Source organism: Erpetoichthys calabaricus, chromosome 4, assembly GCF_900747795.2.
Source record: "Erpetoichthys calabaricus chromosome 4, fErpCal1.3, whole genome shotgun sequence".
Taxonomy (NCBI): domain Eukaryota; kingdom Metazoa; phylum Chordata; class Cladistia; order Polypteriformes; family Polypteridae; genus Erpetoichthys; species Erpetoichthys calabaricus.
The window spans coordinates 316,484,769-316,502,797 of NC_041397.2; the positions used below are offsets into that span (position 1 = coordinate 316,484,769).

Sequence of the window (18,029 nt, forward strand, 5' to 3'; positions counted from 1 at the left end):
ATGGAAGTATTCCTGGGCTAGGGCATAGCCTGATAGAAATACTTCCGGATCAGTCGGAAGTCCCACCATATAGGGATTGTTAACCCCATTATTTCCCCCTGGCAGTCGCCCCAAGAACACCACAGGACTGCATCAAGGGACTACAGGTTCCAGCATGCCCTGTGTGATATGTGTGGGAACTTTAAGCCCGGGAGGTTGCTAATAACAACCTGGGGGAGGAAGTGTACCAAATCAGTTGTCCTCCCCAGTTCTTCCATTATACTGGTCTCCTGGCCAGGTACTCCTCCTGTATCTAACTCAGCTGGGACACCAGTGTATCCATTTTGGCATCGGCATCCCCTACCTGTCTTCTGGGCATGATAGGATGTTTTTTACCCTGTTTCTTGGAGTGGCATAGGGCTGGCCTCCCATTCAGATAAGGAACCATGCTCCTCCCCAACCGGGCTACCCACTCATGTGTATCGTCCATTACAGTGTATATTTACAGCACTCTGTCCCATGCGTATGCAACGTTTTGGAGAAACTGGAAAATGGCAACACCCTTGATCAAGGAGGGAAATGCAGCTAAACCAGGTAAATGATAACTTACATGTATAAAAATATCCTTTAGTCATTATTACAATATGTGTTAACATGACAAACAAACCTAAAAATTAATAAATGCAGAGTTTCACACAGGTGTGTGTAGGAGGACGTTGTATAGACCAAGCAAAGGTGATTCCATGCCAGGCCAGGGAGTGGTGGAGTGCATTAAACCTTCTCCTGTTATCTGTACAGACCAGCCGTGGGAAAACCTGGACGATTCAGAGCTGGTGGCATCGCTTCCAGTACCCAGAAGAACGTCAGGAGATTGGAAGTCAAACCAAAACATAGACTATGCCACTGTAATAATGAACAGACTCGATACACTTAAAAAGGTTTGGGGCAGCCACCCGTGTAATATTCCTGGCTACAAAAGGCTTTTCAATAGCACAGAGATGTTCACAATACTGAGTCCAAAACAGAATGGCCAAGGGTTTGCAAAGATGGTGGCTTTAAGGGATCAGACCGGAAGTGATGTTCTTCTGATGTCAGTCTGTGCGCCAGACATGATGTTCTTCTGGGCTCTAGAACTGGAAGTGACGTAACCAGATCTGAATCAGACAAGTTTTCTTCCCATGGCTGGTCTGTAGAGATAACACGAGAAGGTTTAGTGCACCCCGTCACCCCCTGGCCTGGCGTGGAATTACCTTTGCTTGGTCCACACAACGTCCTCCTACTCGCACGTGTGTGACAAGAGTATATTAGTTCCCTTTTAAGAGGGCCAATGCTGTGTATTTGCAATGAAGAACTTTTTATTTTTCTGGTTAGTTTACAGTGCATCCAGAAAGTATTCACAGTGCATCACTTTTTCCACATTTTGTTATGTTACAGCCTTATTCCAAAATGGATTAAATTTATTTTTTTCCTCAGAATTCTACACACAACACCCCATAATGACAATATGAAAAAAGCTTACTTGAGGTTTTTGCAAATTTATTAAAAATAAAAAAATCGAGAAAGCACATGTACATAAGTATTAACAGCCTTTGCCGTGAAGCTCAAAATTGAGCTCAGGTGCATCCTGTTTCCCCATATCATCTTTGAGATGTTTCTGCAGCTTCACTGTAGTCCACCTGAGGTAAATTCAGTTGATTTGACATGATTTGGAGAGTCACACACCTGTCTATATAAGGTCCCACAGTTGACAGTTCACGTCAGAGCACAAACCAAGCATAAAGTCAAAGGAATTGTCTGTAGACCTCCGAGAGAGGATTGTCTTGAGGCACAAATCTGGGGAAGGTTACAGAAAAAATTCTGCTACTTTGAAGGTCCCAATGAGCACAGTGGCCTCCATCATCCGTAAGTGGAAGAAGTTCGAAACCACCAGGACTTATCCTAGAGCTGGCCGGCCATCTAAACTGAGCGATCGGGGGAGAAGGGCCTTAGTCAGGGAGGTGACCAAGAACCCGATGGTCACTCTGTCAGAGCTCCAGAGGTCCTCTGTGGAGAGAGGAGAACCTTCCAGAAGGACAACCATCTCTGCAGCAATCCACCAATCAGGCCTGTATGGTAGAGTGGCCAGACAGAAGCCACTCCTTAGTAAAAGGCACATGGCAGCCCGCCTGGAGTTTACCAAAAGGCACCTGAAGGACTCCCAGACCATGAGAAAGAAAATTCTCTGGTCTGATGAGACAAAGATTGAACTCTTTGGTGTGAATGCCAGGCGTCACGTTTGGAGGAAACCAGGCACCGCTCATCACCAGGCCAATACCATCCCTACAGTGAAGCATGGTGGTGGCAGCATCATGATGTGGGGATGTTTTTCAGAGGCAGGGACTGGGAGACTAGTCAGGATAAAGGGAAAGATGACTGCAGCAATGTACAGAGACATCCTGGATGAAAACCTGCTCCAGAGCGCTCTTGACCTCAGACTGGGGCGACGGTTCATCTTTCAGCAGGACAACGACCCTAAGCACACAGCCGAGATATCAAAGGAGTGGCTTCAGGACAACTCTGTGAATGTCCTTGAGTGGCCCAGCCAGAGCCCAGACTTGAATCCGATTGAACATCTCTGGAGAGATCTTAAAATGGCTGTGCACCGACGCTTCCCATCCAACCTGATGGAGCTTGAGAGGTGCTGCAAAGAGGAATGGGCCAAACTGGCCAAGGATAGGTGTGCCAAGCTTGTGGCATCATATTCAAAAAGACTTGAGGCTGTAATTGCTGCCAAAGGTGCATCGACAAAGTATTGAGCAAAGGCTGTGAATACTTATGGACATGGGATTTCTCAGTTTTTTTATTTTTAATAAATTTGCAAAAAATCTCAAATAAACTTTTTTCACATTGTCATTATGGGGTGTTGTGTGTAGAATTCTGAGGAAAAAAATGAATTTAATACATTTTGGAATAAGGCTGTAACATAACAAAATGTGGAAAAAGTGATGTGCTGTGAATACTTTCCGGATGCACTGTACATTTATGTCAGCTAGCCGTTGTTACTTCTAAGGATTAAACACCAACGAACAATAAAAACACAGACGTGACTCACTCCCTGCAAACGCAACACTCTAAATCTCAGGCCTGAAAGCCTATTCATAGCCTAGCAGTTCAACACAACATGGCTTGTTTGGCACTGCTTGAAAAAATGGTCATATATGAAAGCAATGAAATTTTGCCCATGGTGATGACTAGCTTATGAGCTGATTTAGACTTTCATGAGCCTTTGTCTTAGAACTATGTGCTAAGATGGGCCCAACATTAGAAGGACAGATCACCTGAAAATGGGCTACAACTGCTTATATTCTGCTTTTAACAACAGTTGGCTTCTGTCAAGAGGCACTTACCAAAAGGACTGGCCGACCAGTCAGGAATATTTCAGTCAAGCTTCATCTCTATCATGTCCACTGTACATGAAGCCATAAGCCAAGTGATGAGGTGTCAAATTCAGTTTTTAGTATGGTGTGGGTGTACAGGCAACAGTAAAGGTAATTTGCAGAACTGTCTGATACTCCTGTCATAATTATAGTAAATAGTTAACTAGCCAACCCGCGGCGTACCATACGCCGCATAATCAGGCCACTTTTTAAATGATTTTTAAGCACAGGGAAAAAATTAACATTTGAAAAATCCGGAGGAGAGGGGAAGGACGCCCATTACGCCCCATCCGTCATGCTAGTCTGCTGATTTCTCGTTCAGTAACCTGTGAGTAGTGATGGGCAGAGTGAAGCCTCGCGAAGCATCAACACGTTTGAAGAGAAGGGTTCGTCAGCAGCTTGTAGTGTCTGATGTCTAAAAAATATAAATATAACTAACGCCGACAGGCAGAATGCACTATACGATAGCAAGAGTTAAACAAAATAAGACGCCTCACCTCATGCATTCCCGGCTCTTTCAATTAGTATTTACTTTTGCACTGTATCATTATAATCGCTCCTGTTATTAGTATTATAATTAACCCTGATCCTTTCTTGAGATCACATTTAATAGCCTTAAATGTTTTCTTTGGTCTGTCTTAATTAAAACGTAGTAGACAGAAAATAAAGGTTTATCCCTGTACTTTGCCATGATATAGGTAAGCACATTTGAGAAAGAAAATGTGAAATCCTTAAATCACAGATGTCATTATTCGATCAAGTATTAAAATCTGCAGTGCTTCGAAAGCTCGACACAGTGTCGAAACCTGAGTATCGAGCGGCCCATCACTACCTGTGAGTCACGTAGAGTTTTCATTGTTGTTTGCGATTCTGGCCGCTTTTCGCGTACTGAGTTGTTCCGGAGTCACAGTTGAGAAATAGTTTTTTAATGTCTTTTAAGCACAGGGGAAAAAATGAACATGTGGCCCGGTGCATTGTTTAACTGCCTTGTGGCTCTGTAGTTGTACGGCTGCTTTGCAGTAAGGAGACAGTGGAAGATTGTGGGTTCGCTTCCCGGTTCCTCCCTGTGTGGATAGCAAATTATCCGCGACAAACAAACTGTTTTACACTCTGCAAACCAATCCGCGCCGCTTTTTCAATGTTTTTTAAGCAGAGGGAAAAAAATGAACATTTGCAAAATCCGTAACGCTGCTTTCAGTAAGTACAATGCACACGCGTTTAATTTGCCAGCCGTCTTTTCTGGTTTGGGCCGCTTTTGCAGTGTTACCTCTTGTGTATATTATATCTTGAAATCCTTCGAGTTGCTAATTAACTAACTTAACACCCACCCACTCAGCTTGTGTGAAAAAAATGCACCCGTTCTTTCATCATTTTGTTGCAGCAATATACATTGTGTTTCCACTCAACGCGGAGGCGCTCATTCATCTCGGATTATTACATCCTGCTAGACTAATCTGCTACACGGCTGCGTTTGAAAAACCGACTTATCCCGGATGAGTTTCACCGGCATTAATGATTAGGAATCTGGTTGGAACAAAACCCTGCAGCCACAGGGGTTCACCAGGACCGAGTTTGGGAAACACTGCTGAACAGAGACGAAACCGACTCAGGTGAGGAGTTCGGGCGGGCAAAGTAGTTACAGCTATTGATTATTCAGTGTTGTTTGCCTGGGTGTCTGATCTGCTCGACGGGATCAGAAATAAAAGGAAAACAATGTGAAGGCAATGTCACAGGTGATCCTGTGGTATAGCGGGTCCACAGCTCCCCTTCAAAAGGCCATTTTTAAATAAATAATCATCTCACTCACAGTGTAGCGAGGGGCGTGGAAGTGTGGCTGAAACGGTTTCCAGGTAGACTCGTGCTTCAGGCACTTCTCCCCTGTGCAGTGTGTGAGCGAGTGAGGAGAGAGAGAGAAAGCTGGTACGTTAGAGTGAGCGAGAGCAGGCTCGAAGGCCATGTGTTCCTGTGGTATAGCGGGTCCATAGCTCACCTTCAAAAGGCCATTTTTAATCAGGCGACTGACAGTAGTGGAGTCAGGCACAGAGAAGGTCAGCTGCAGAGAGAGCGTCTCGACTGTTGCAGGGCCTGCATCGGTGAAGCAGGTGAGACGCTAATGAAAAAGAGGCACAGGGCTTATTGGTTTTTAAAGAGTGCTTCCTTCATTGTGTTTTAACTTCAGTTTTAAAGGATTGCGTGGTTCTCTCTTGTGCTGCCTGTGTGTGCCTCTGTCTCTCTGTGGCTTTGCCTCTGTGTGTGTGTGTGTGTGTGTGTGCCTGCCTCTGTCTCTCGCGCGCTGCCTGTGTGTGCGCGGCTCTCTCTGGCGCTGCCTCTGTGTGAACCAAGGTTTCACTGAGGTTGACTAATGAAAAGTCAACGTTTCAGAGCTGCAAGTGGACTGTGGCACAGACAAACAGAAATGACGGCATGTTTTCCGAGGTGTCGCGTCCGAGTTGGTGGGCGTGGCTCTGTGATTTTTTTCATCGTATCCAATGGTCTAAGAGTTGGCGGGCGTGGCTCCTTCCTGTGTGCGCCATTGGCGTCTTACTTGTCGGCGGTTTAGTGAATCCACACCCCTTCCGGCGTGCTTTCCATGGGTGGCTACTTGTCTCCCGGCTTAGTGAATTATATATATAGATTAGCTCCTTTCTGCTTATTTAAAGCCCGATTTTCAAATGAGTTACAGTTTTTTGTAGCATAAACTTCATTAGTTTAATATCTAAGCTTTTTTTTATTATTTAGCAGAATATTAATAAATAGTAAAGTTCCCTTGCTTATTGAGTCTCATATTTCTAGTTTTGACCTGTGTATTTGTCTGCAAGATTGAAGCAAATCAAAACTTGATGATATAAAGAACTCAACTGCTTTCGTGCTTTGGTAAAAAAAAAAAATATTTTAGAATGTTAACTCTATTAAAGAAAACTAGAAATAATGTACATATTTAAGATTTAAATAAAACCATTTAAAATAGAGACAAATCCAAACTTATATTGATACTTTTAAACTGTACCAGTTGGTGGCAGCATTAACACAACTCAGTTTAGATCCCAGTGTAGTTTCATTTATTGTCAGGTACAGTAGTTTCAGTGTTGTACAATAAACCATAATGTTGCTCCTTCAAAGCATGGCTAAAGATTTTAGAATGCAGAAACAGCTATACAGGGTATAATGATTTAATTTGTAAAAATGCCCACTAAGGTACCAAGACAATGAGCATCCACCTCTTGAACTTAAATTGTGCTGCTGCATTTTACTTTCAGTAAATAAACAAAATAAAACAAAACAAAAAGGTGTCTTGATTCAGCAATTAAAATGATATTATGTGCAACCGTGTTTCAAATAAATACTAACAATAATAACAAAATATCCATCCATCCATTTTCCAACCCGCTGAATCCGAACACAGGGTCACGGGGGTCTGCTGGAGCCAATCCCAGCCAACACAGGGCACAAGGCAGGGAACCAATCCTGGGCAGGGTGCCAACCCACCGCAGGACACACACAAACACACCCACACACCAAGCACACACTAGGGCCAATTTAGAATCGCCAATCCACCTAACCAGCATGTCTTTGGACTGTGGGAGGAAACCGGAGCGCCCGGAGGAAACCCACGCAGACACGGGGAGAACATGCAAACTCCACGCAGGGAGGACCCGGGAAGCAAACCCGGGTCCCCAGGTCTCCCAACTGCGAGGCAGCAGCGCTACCCACTGCGCCACCGTGCCGCCCCTAACAAAATATATAATTTTTTTTTAAGTAAAATGATTTTATTTACTTTAGTTATAAATGCACTAAAAAGCAAAAACAAATTCTTTAAACAATTTTCATGGTTGTATATCTCTCTATTATAAAAAAAAACGAGACAAGACTTTTTCCCAGGGATAAGACGTGATCTTTTAAAGAGAGACAGAGAGACACATTCACTTCCCGTGAGATGGACAAGTCACGTCATACTTACAACCTTCAAACGCAAGTCCCATGATACACATGCAGAGCAGGTTAGAGATAATGGAAGTAGGAAAATTCGAAAGTCTCATAAAATGAGAGTAAAGATCGCATTAACGCAAACAAACGGAAAATATTACTCTGAGAAATAACGGAACAGCGAAAAAAGAGAGCGAAAATTCAGGTGCTATACAGGCTTTTAAACATTCAAAGCTCTGCATAAAATGCAGATCATGTGGCACGGCAGCAGCAGCTTCTTGAGCAAAGAGGAGGTGAAAAACACACCTGTTACTTGTTTCCCATTGTATCACCATTTAAGAGGGGTTTCGGAGGAACGGCCGCATCTCCTTGCGGTGAGCTCACCCCCCAACTTCACAATGGGTGGAGGGGTAAGAGAGCGAAGTGCAGATTACGCATGAGGGCAGCAGCAGCACAGCAACAGCTAATCGAGCAAAGAGGAGCTAAAAAAATGTATTTGTTTCCTCTAGTATCACCGTTTAAGAGGAGTTTCGGAGAAGCAGCCGCTGCCGGGTTGGGGGGGGGGGGGGGGGGGGGGGTTGGGGGGGTTTGTGGTTCATGAGCGAAGTGAAGCCACCTAGTGACTAAATAAAATCATGGGGCGCACATAAATGAATTGATTCAAACAATATTTGAAACTTGTTTAGCATGTTGGGGAATTACAATGTTGTTGTTTTTTTTTTTAATAGTTTATGATGAAAATCAGTCATCTTCCAACCCGCTATATCCTAACTACAGGGTCACGGGGTTCTGCTGGAGCCAATCCCAGCTAACACAGGGCGCAAGGCAGGAAACAAACCCCGGGCAAGGCACCAGCCCACCACAGGGCACACACACACCCACACACCAAGCACACACACACGGGACAATTTAGGATCTCCAATGCACCTAACCTCCATGTCTTTGGACGGTGGGAGGAAACCCACGCGACACGGGGAAAACATGCAAACTCCACACAGGGTGGACCTGGGAAGCGAACCCAAGTCTCCTTACAGTGAGGCAGCAGTGCTACCACTGCGCCACCCTATGATGAAAGTAGCTATTCTATTAATTGATTGAATTAATTACTTTATGTGCGTCCCATGATTTTATTTTGTCACATATAAATCTAGAGATGGGAGTAGATTCATACCTAGTGGCATGGATCGTGGACTATCTTACAGACAGACCTCAGTATGTGCGTCTCGGGAACTGCAGGTCTGACATTGTGGTCAGCAGCACAGGAGCACCGCAGGGGACTGTACTTTCTCTGATCCTGTTCAGCCTATATACATCAGACTTCAATACAACTCGGAGTCCTGCCACGTGCAAACGTTCACTGACGACACTGCTATCGTGGGCTGCATCAGGAGTGGGCAGGAGGAGGAGTATAGGAACCTAATCAAGGACTTTGTTAAATGGTGCGACTCAAACCACCTACAACTGAACACCAGCAAAACCAAGGAGCTGGTGGTGGATTTTAGGAGGACCAGGCCCCTCATGGACCCCGTGATCATGAGAGGTGACTGTGTGCAGAGGGTGCAGACCTATAAATATCTGGGAGTGCTGCTGGATGATAAATTAGACTGGACTGCCAATACTGATACTCTGTGCAAGAGAGGACAGAGCCGACTATACTTCATTAGAAGACTGGCGTCCTTCAACATCTGCAATAAGATGCTACAGATGTTCTATCAGACGGTTGTGGCGAGCGCCCTCTTCTACGCGGTGGTCTGCTGGGGAGACAGCATAAAGAAGAGGGACGCCTCACGCCTGGACAAACTGGTGAGGAAGGCAGGCTCTATTGTAGGCATGGAGCTGGACAGTTTGACATCTGTGGCAGAGCGACGAGCACTGAGCAGACTCCTGTCAATCATGGAGAATCCACTGATCTACTGAACAGGATCATCTCCAGACAGAGGAGCAGCTTCAGCGACAGACTGCTGTCACCGTCCTGCTCCACTGACAGACTGAGGAGATCGTTCCTCCACCACACTATGCGACTCTTCAATTCTACCGGGGGGTAAACGTTAACATTATTCAAAGTTATTGTCTGTCTGTTATACCTGCATTGTTATCACTCTTTAATTTAATATTGTTTAAATCAGTATGCTGCTGCTGGAGTATGGGAATTTCCCCTTGGGATTAATAAAGTATCTATCTATCTATCTATCTATCTATCTATCTATCTATCTATCTATCTATCTATCTATCTATCTATCTATCTATCTATCTATCTATCTATCTATCTATCTATCTATCTATCTATCTATCTATCTATCTATCTATCTATCTATCTATCTATCTATAACCACGAAAACTGTGGTTAAAGAAAAATTTATATTTTGTTTTTTAGTGCATTTATAACTAATGTAAATAAAATTGTTTTACTTAAAAGAAAAAAATTGTATATTTTATTTTTTGCTTTTTAGTCTTTAAAAGTATTACATAATATACTGTATCTTCTTTGCAGAATTATTTGAATACTAAAAAGAATTATGTTTTGGTCTCTATTTTTCTGTTGAGGCTTTTATAGGATTAGTGCTCGGTCGCTGCAAAAAAAAAATATCAACGACAGAACGGTAAACGTATGCCAATACTTCCTCACCGTGATCATCAAGGCTACTCTTTCGCAAGAGTCAACAAGTAAAATCGTCTCGCATATTTACCAAATGCACTCACTGGAAGAGGCAAGTGGGGGCAATCCGATGCGTCTCTCACTTGTATGCGCCGATATCTCACTATAACCCGTCTCCATCATTGTTGCATGTGTGTTGTTTGGAATCGCAAAACTATTGATTACGGAAAAATTTGTTACGAAATTGCATTGGTTTTAAAGCATTATTGTACTGTCATTGATACTGAACACATATGCAAATTTTTTAAATTTTTTTTGCCAAAAGAGGGTTTAAAATCAGTTGTAAGATTTGATCCAGACAAATAAACAGACAGAGGACTCAAGTTAAATAAAATCATTTAATAATAAAAATAGTAATACACATATGAAAAAAAATGTTAGTACAGTGTACAGTCAAGTATAGTTTAACAATTGTTTATTGTAGGGAGAGCAGAACTGACCAGACGTGCTATTGTGTTGCCTACTCTAGTGTGCCTTACGTATGTTTAATGCATTTACCCAGAAAGACACAGACATAAAGACCTTATTCTCTGATACACTGATCATGAGTGATGCTGGCACAGCTTGGCGATCCTGAGTACTCCACAAAGGGACTCACTAGCCTCGGCTTGAACAGACCAGACAGGTATCCCATAGACACATGGAGACTGAGGCACCTTAGCTATAGTTGTTTACCCTAACAATCTGTTACTCCTTACCATGCTGTTTACTATTTGAGGCAATGCAAGAACATAAGAAATTTGACAAATGAGAGGAAACTATTCTGTTCATCAAGCCCATTTGTTTAGATAGAAGCTAAGCTGTCCCAAAATCTCATCCAGATTTTTCTTAAAGGATCTCAAGTTTTCTGCTTCAACTTTATGTCTTGGTAGTTTGTTCAGTATTCCCACAACTTTCTGTGTAAAGAATTGCTTCCCTCTAATTTTCATTTGTACCATTAAATTGAAAGAATGTTGCTGGAATGTTGCTCTCCTTTATCAATGCCTTTGAAGATTTTGAAGACCTGGATGAAGGGTTAGTCTCCTCTGCTTAGACTAAACAGGTTTATTCTCTGAGTCTGTCACACTATGACAGGCCCTTAAGTCCTGGTTGATCTCCTCTGCACAGCTTCAAGTGCTGCTTTCTCTTTTTTCCAGTTGAGATGTGGTCTTACTGGTGTGTTATATAGTCTAAGCATGATATCTCTCAATTTTTTAACAATATTTTACAATATAACCTAACATTTATTTGCCTTCTGTAATGAAAATGGTGATTCAACATAAACCCCTAAATCCTTTTCAGTGGTTGCTTCCTTCAGCTCAGTGTCTCTTATCTTCTGTTTATACAGTAAATAATGTTCCTTTTGCCAGAGTGGAACACTTTTCTGTGTTAAACTCAATTTTCCAAATGTGCATTCAGTTCTGAAGACTGTCCAAGTCTTTCTGAATTGTTTTTGATGTGTCCTTGGTGTCTGATTCCTCCAATTTGAACAACATCTTTAAGCCAAGAATGAGTTGGCAGCTTAAGGAAAAGGAATTTGGACTATAGGGAGATAATTAAGCCAAGTGAAACCTAAGCAATTTGGAATAGAATAATGCCCACCTCAAGCTCCAAAGCCAAAGGGTCAGAACAGTCTGCTCTACCAAAACATTAACCTCAACCATGGAAACCAAAGCCTAACTCTTACTCTAGAGCCTAAGGCTAACTCTAGGCTCAAAAACCTAACTCTAAGCCTAGGGGTAATTCTGTGGCTAAACTTAACATGCAGGTTAAACCTACTAGTGAGCCACTAACTCTGTGGGTAAGAAAGTCAAAATCTGCTCACGCCAGTCAAAGCTCACTGGGCTCTCTGTAACCAATAGAGCTTAAGACTGATTTATACTTCTGTGTTGAGCTGCGCCGTCAAAAGAAGTTTATACTTCTGTATCATTCTGTTCCACTAACAAATGCCTTAATGCTAGTTGGTGGTGTTTTCAACATGCAAGAAAAGTGAATGATCCATTCAGTTTTTGCCCTCCAGGATCACCGCTCCTCTTGTTACACATTTTCTTCTACTTGTACTTCGTACTTGTCCCTCAAACTTTTGATAAGCTCTAGCTGCAGACCACCAGAGCTCCACTCCATTGAGAAGGTTGTCGCCTTATATTATATGTCTCAGTGATAACATCTGGATAGAGTATGGTTAAGATTAGGGTTGGGGGATGGTTATCTGACTCACATCAAGTAAACTAAGGGACAAAAACTTTTCCAGTGCAGCTACTGAATCACAGACCAGCGGAGGTCTGCAGCTGCACCCATCTCCACATTTTTCCACTTTTCATACATTTGCCAACTTTCAAATCGAAAATGTTTCAGGAAATACATAATTGGCAAACTGGCCAATCAGAGTCAAAAGGGTCTGTGTAGGGTTCACGTTGACGTGATGTGCGGTGACATTTTTGAGGAGGTCTGCATCAGGCTACTTCATAGGTACTTCATAGCCTACATGGATACTGGCATACCTACGGTGTAGGCTCAATGCTTAAGCATAAATCAGCGTTTACAGGAGCGGCCAGAAGAAAGCATCGTCTGACTCACTATGTGCAGAAAGCAAGGAGATAAAATTTGAGGTGGTGGAGTGGTTTACAGTTAGGATGGGCAGAAATAAATAAATGTTTTTTCTTCTGGAACCTTCACATGGCATTGCTCTGAAGAACCACTCGGGCACCTTGATCGTTTAAGAGTGTACTTCAGGCTTCTGGAACTTTTCTTTGTTGAATGTTTAAAATACAATAAGGAATGGCAATGTGTAGCACCAGATGCTCAGTCCCAGTGGATTTTTGAATATTTGAGCCACAATTGACACTTTATGAGGAAAAATAATAATAATAATTTGATGTGCTATAGTGCAAACTCCTGCTGTTAAGGTCCAGTTGTTATTTCATGTACGGATATGACAATTCCTTTATTTGGTCATTGGCTGTTTCTTTTCTGATAATGTAACATAATCATCAATGAATAACAAATACATTTTGCTATTTTGTGAAAATGCTATTGCCTCTGGAGTTCCATCCAAATGTCCTAAATTCTGTCCTGTAAAATGACCGTGTGATCTGTGCACCTCACTGTGTAACGAAAAGGCCCGTGTCTGAACATCCCACATAAGCTGCAGGCTAATATGTGGAAAAATAATGTCCAGGGCTACCCTGAGATTTCAATATGTGTTGGAGCGTAAAATGCACCGGAGATTCGTACCTTGAAAGAAGACTCTAGGAGTCGAAGGATAGGCAAACAAAGAGTAATTAGTTTTATTGGAATAAACAATAACACAGACTCAACCCAATTAAGCCAAGCTGAGTTTAAACAAGCCAAAAGTTACAGTTTATATAATCATTTCTTATCATTTTGACCTCGCTTGAAACAGTTCATTCGCTGCTTATTTTGACTCCCTGCTCCAGCTGGTCCCTTGCAGGACCTTTCTGTAGCCACCAATATTTCTCTTAACTTGTCCCACATTATCATTCTTTGCTTCCCTTATTTCCTAACTGGCCCTCAACCTGCAGGTGTTCCCCCTTCTCCGACCTCGGGTTCTCTCCATTCATCATTCTCCCCCTTCTCCATTCTTTTGGGTTATTAAATATTGGTGGTTTCTCTCTGAGCTCAAATAAAAAAGAAATATGGCATATGCCTTTATTTAACTACTAGCTGAAATACCCAGCGGTGCTCAGGAGGAAAGTAAAGTTTTTGTAAAATTGTCTGGGAAAAATATAATTATAGAGCACACCAGAAATGTTCAGAGCATCAACTGGATAACTAACAATATAATTTAAAAAATAGGTGACAAATTAATTTTTCTTTTGAGATGTAGTAAAAAGTTTTTACATGCAGAATTTTTGATGACGAAAATAAAAGTCAATTAAATTAATTTCAGTATTAGGTTGATTTAATTCTATTATGACTACAGCATTGTTACAATAAGAATAATGCAAGATGAAAATTTTGTTAAAAACAAATATTAAATGACTAATAATACTACAGTATTTTTGTGATAAAACTCTGAGCGTCAACTTAATGATAACATACATACAAGACCGCAAGATTGTTACAGTCTGCTTTATATATAAGATTGTGGCTAATTGTTGGAGATGTGTTTATTAGAAGCTGCTTTGTGAAATAAAAACAGTTTATTGTATTTATATTCTTATACAGTATTGTGGACTGTATTGCTGTGTCTGGGGCTCTGTCGCCCCCTTGTGGCTACAAAGCGTCAACTGGATGATAACACATGCTTGCATTGTGCTTTATATATATAAGATAGCTGTACCCCGTGGCTGCGCCCACATAGTACTGAAACAGGGCAAACTTTAAAAATCGATAGACGTTGGCAATGTATCTGATCGTGTTCAGCTCTGATGGGAGAGCGTTCCCTGCGTGGGGAGAAAAGCACATGGCCAATGAGCAGCTACCCTCTAAAACACACGTAGCTCTGATCTCCGTTCAAAAACGTCAAACGTTACTCCTTAACAATCTGTAGATGATGATGTCTGTTGAACAAACAGGTACCGCTAGCTAAGCGGAGGCGAGGTGCACTCCAACACGTGGTGAGAGGTAGAGAGACTCGAACAGAGGCTGGCTAGTAATGAGGAAGGCCCCGCCCCCCTGCTCTCAGCCCACAGCCACTCTGTTGGATTTGCATAAATACATCGGTACTGCAAGTGAACTATGGTACTTAGTGTGATGAGAGAAGTCACAAAATCAACAGGAAAGTTCAAGCAAATTATACAAAACAACCTGATGTAAATCCGTTAAGTAATTCTCTCATGAAAAGCGGACAGACATACAGACAGAACACGCTAGGACCACAAAATTTTTAAAACCGTTTCTTAGCGAGCACCTATGGGCCAAGGGTAACCTACATTCCAAATTTCAAGTCCCAAGTCCTCATGGTTCGGGAGATTGCGTGATGAGTGAGTCAGTGCTATTTGGCTTTTAGATAGATTATATATATATATATATGTATGTATGTATGTATGTATACATTTATTTGGCATATCTGATTTGTGTAAAAGTTCACCGTAAGTTTTAATGCTTATAAAACTTCATATTAAGTTTACAACTACTTGTGCTAATACATAACCTTGTATTTTCTATATATGAAGGGATTGTTAATGAGGTATAGTGCAGCTTTCATAAAAGTTTCTAGAACAGACTGGAAGCCCGTGCAGTGCGGTTAGTAAAAATGTAATAATATGCTACAGATAACCAAAAACAGTTGATCCCTGCCTTGTGCCAAGCACTGGACACTGGACAAGACAGTTGGAAACCCGGATGAACACAATGAATATAGTGAATAACAGAAGAGCTATAATTACAACAAGGGTGAGGAATGTCCATCCTGGAGGGCTGCAGTGGCTGCAGGTTTTTGTTCCAACCAAGTCAATTATTGCTGATAAAGCACTTATTGCTCAAGTGACATTTTTATGCTTTGTTTTAGTGGTGTTGCTTGTTAACATTCCCCACCCTTAACTGCTTATTTTAGTCTTAAACATACAGCTGCATGCAGGTTTTTTTTTTTTAAATCCCCATTAATTTACAATAAGATGAAAATGACAAAAGAAGCAGCAGTTCTCCATCTAACGTGTCTCCATTTACATCTGTGTGTATTCATCATGAACTGTCTGGTTTAATAAAACATTTGGAAGGAAACTGAAGAGAAAAAGTGAAGGACTGAGAATCGCTGGTCCATTTCACCCTTCAAATCATTTGGATGAGATCCTTGGAAAGGGAAATAAAAGTGCCCTATAAATATAACCTGATATGGCTAAACAAAAACACTAACAAGCCATGGAGTTGAATTAAAACGGGCCTGTTATTGGTAAGGATTGTTTTCTAATTAAGCAATTGGGTTGGAACAAAATCGTGCAGCGCCTGTGGCCTTCTTCCAGGACTGACGTTGCTCACCCCTGAATTAGAACATAAAAATACTAATGGTGGCAACTTGAAAAGGTTTTTTTTTTTTTTTAAAGTATTAACCTTCTACATTTGTTTTATGTTTATTTAACAATTTAAAGTTTAGTTCATAGTTCAAAACTGAGGTGCTTAGTATAAATAATTATTAATTCAGAGTTAGTTTTTTTTAATATAAAAACAATGCTGCCTCAAAGGGACCCTGCGATCCTGCATTGTAGAATGGGAAACTGAACAGACGGGACAGAACATTTTATATATGATGGCGCACATCGTAGTCTCCAACTATACCATAAAACCTCACATGATTTTTGATCGAGATACATCCGTTTGTATTAAAGTCAGTAGGAAGTCACACAGAAAGCACTCGTGTGCGTTTCAGCGGTTAAATCTACGCGACTGTTCTTGTAGAACACAAATGAGTAAAGGTGCCGCGGGACGGTGAGGGGGCCGCTCGAGCAACTCCATGAACAGATTATGCCGGCTAGCAGGAAAGGGCAACAATGTTTGTTTTTTTTTCGAAGGAATATTCGCAGGCCTGCACGTTAGGTAAGCACCTCAAAGAATGTTTAGTTTTTCAAATAAATAAATACACCGGTAAATGGTTAAGTTGCCTTAGGTCTGTTTAAACCCTTTTCGGTCGGAATAAACAAACTGTCTGCAGTCCGACTAGAATATAACAGGTTTCGGAAAAAAAAACACATTCAACTGTCATAATGTTTTTCGTGAAACTTTTGGAAGACATCCATTATCCAACCCGCTATATCCTACATGTCAAATAATTACTGAACTACTCGTGTCGAGTAACTGATATAGCTTTTACATGTTATTTTATTTTTATTGTTCCAGGTCTCCTGAGCCTTTGTCTTCACGCCTGGAGCTCTGTGGTGACATCTCCCCCGGGTGACACGGCGTCCCTAAACTGCTTGTACTCCACTAACAGCAGCAGTGACGGCTCATCGATGTTATGGTACAGGCAGCTCCCCGGCCGCCCCCCTGAGCTCATACTGCAGTCCTTCAGCCCTGACGATACGTTCAGCTATTCTTACTTGAGGGCCGGAGAGCACTTTACACTGGAAAAAAATCACACCTTAGTCATCCGAAATGTCACTCGAGACGACGTCGCTACTTATTACTGCTCCAAGCTGGAAACGGACAAGTGCCGCTTCGGCGACGGGATCGAGCTGCGAGTGGACGGTAAGAGTGGGACTTCAGTTCTTTAACAGGAGGATTGCTTTGGTCCAAAATGAATTCTTCTAAGCGTTTAATATCTCTACCGAGAGCGGAGTGGTGGCTCTGAGGCTAAGGATCTGCGCTGGTATCCCGAAGGTTGCCGGTTCGAATCCCCGTCACTGCCAAAAGACTCTGCTGGGCCCTTGAGCAAGGCCCTTAACCTGTAATTGCTCCAGGGGCGCTGTACAATGGCTGACCCCAAGGGGTATGCGAAAAACTAACAAACACTGTTGTAAGTCGCTCTGGATAAGAGCGTCTGCTAAATGATGTAAATGTACCGAAATGCATATACTAAGCAATCAAATTCAGTCCGGTAATGAGGCAGTCTGTTCATTCCGTTATAAGTGTTCAAATCACTGAGAGTAATTCTGAGCAATATTAAGTCGTTCTGTATGTATGTGTATGTGTATATATATATATATATATATATATATATATATATATTCGATTCCTGTGTATTTTAATTAGTGATATTTTTTGTGTAAGAACAAAATGTATTGAATGACTTATGAACTGAACAATTTATAGTGACACACAGTTTCTGCCTAAACCTGAGCAGTTCAAAAATACCTGAACTCAAAATAATTATTTCTTAAATAAACTGAATTTAATTATTAGTTTGAGTAGTTATAGTAGCTGCACTGGGACCGCTCACGCAGGACAACATGTCAATTAACTTGAACTTGCATCCCTTTGGAGAAGTGGGAGAAAAACATACATAATAATACATTTTATTTATATAGCACCTTTCCCATGATCAAGGTGCTTACATAGGAGAACATGCAAACTGCACATAATAGAAAAATGTATTCAATGCTAGAATGCTTTTTCCATTAATCAGGAGAGTTAATCACTGTATTACTGTGCTAAATTTCAAATTAACAAAATAAAATTGT

The 18,029-nt window shown here is 41.6% G+C and overlaps 3 protein-coding genes across 4 annotated transcripts in view; 2 read left to right on the forward strand and 1 right to left on the reverse strand.

Moving 5' to 3' along the window:
• LOC114641108 (CD276 antigen homolog) overlaps positions 1–18,029 on the forward strand; it is a 722,545-nt gene that overhangs the window by 501,705 nt on the left and 202,811 nt on the right. The gene's annotated exons all lie outside the window — the stretch shown is intronic.
• LOC114641109 (CD276 antigen homolog) overlaps positions 1–18,029 on the reverse strand; it is a 745,815-nt gene that overhangs the window by 440,470 nt on the left and 287,316 nt on the right.
• LOC114641105 (uncharacterized) overlaps positions 16,214–18,029 on the forward strand; it is a 39,768-nt gene continuing 37,952 nt past the window's right edge. Inside the window, exons 1-2 of the mRNA XM_028790227.2 lie at positions 16,214–16,449; positions 16,750–17,097. Coding sequence (XP_028646060.1) covers positions 16,404–16,449; positions 16,750–17,097 — 394 coding nt within the window. The 5' untranslated portion in view covers positions 16,214–16,403. The remainder of the gene's footprint in view (positions 16,450–16,749; positions 17,098–18,029) is intronic.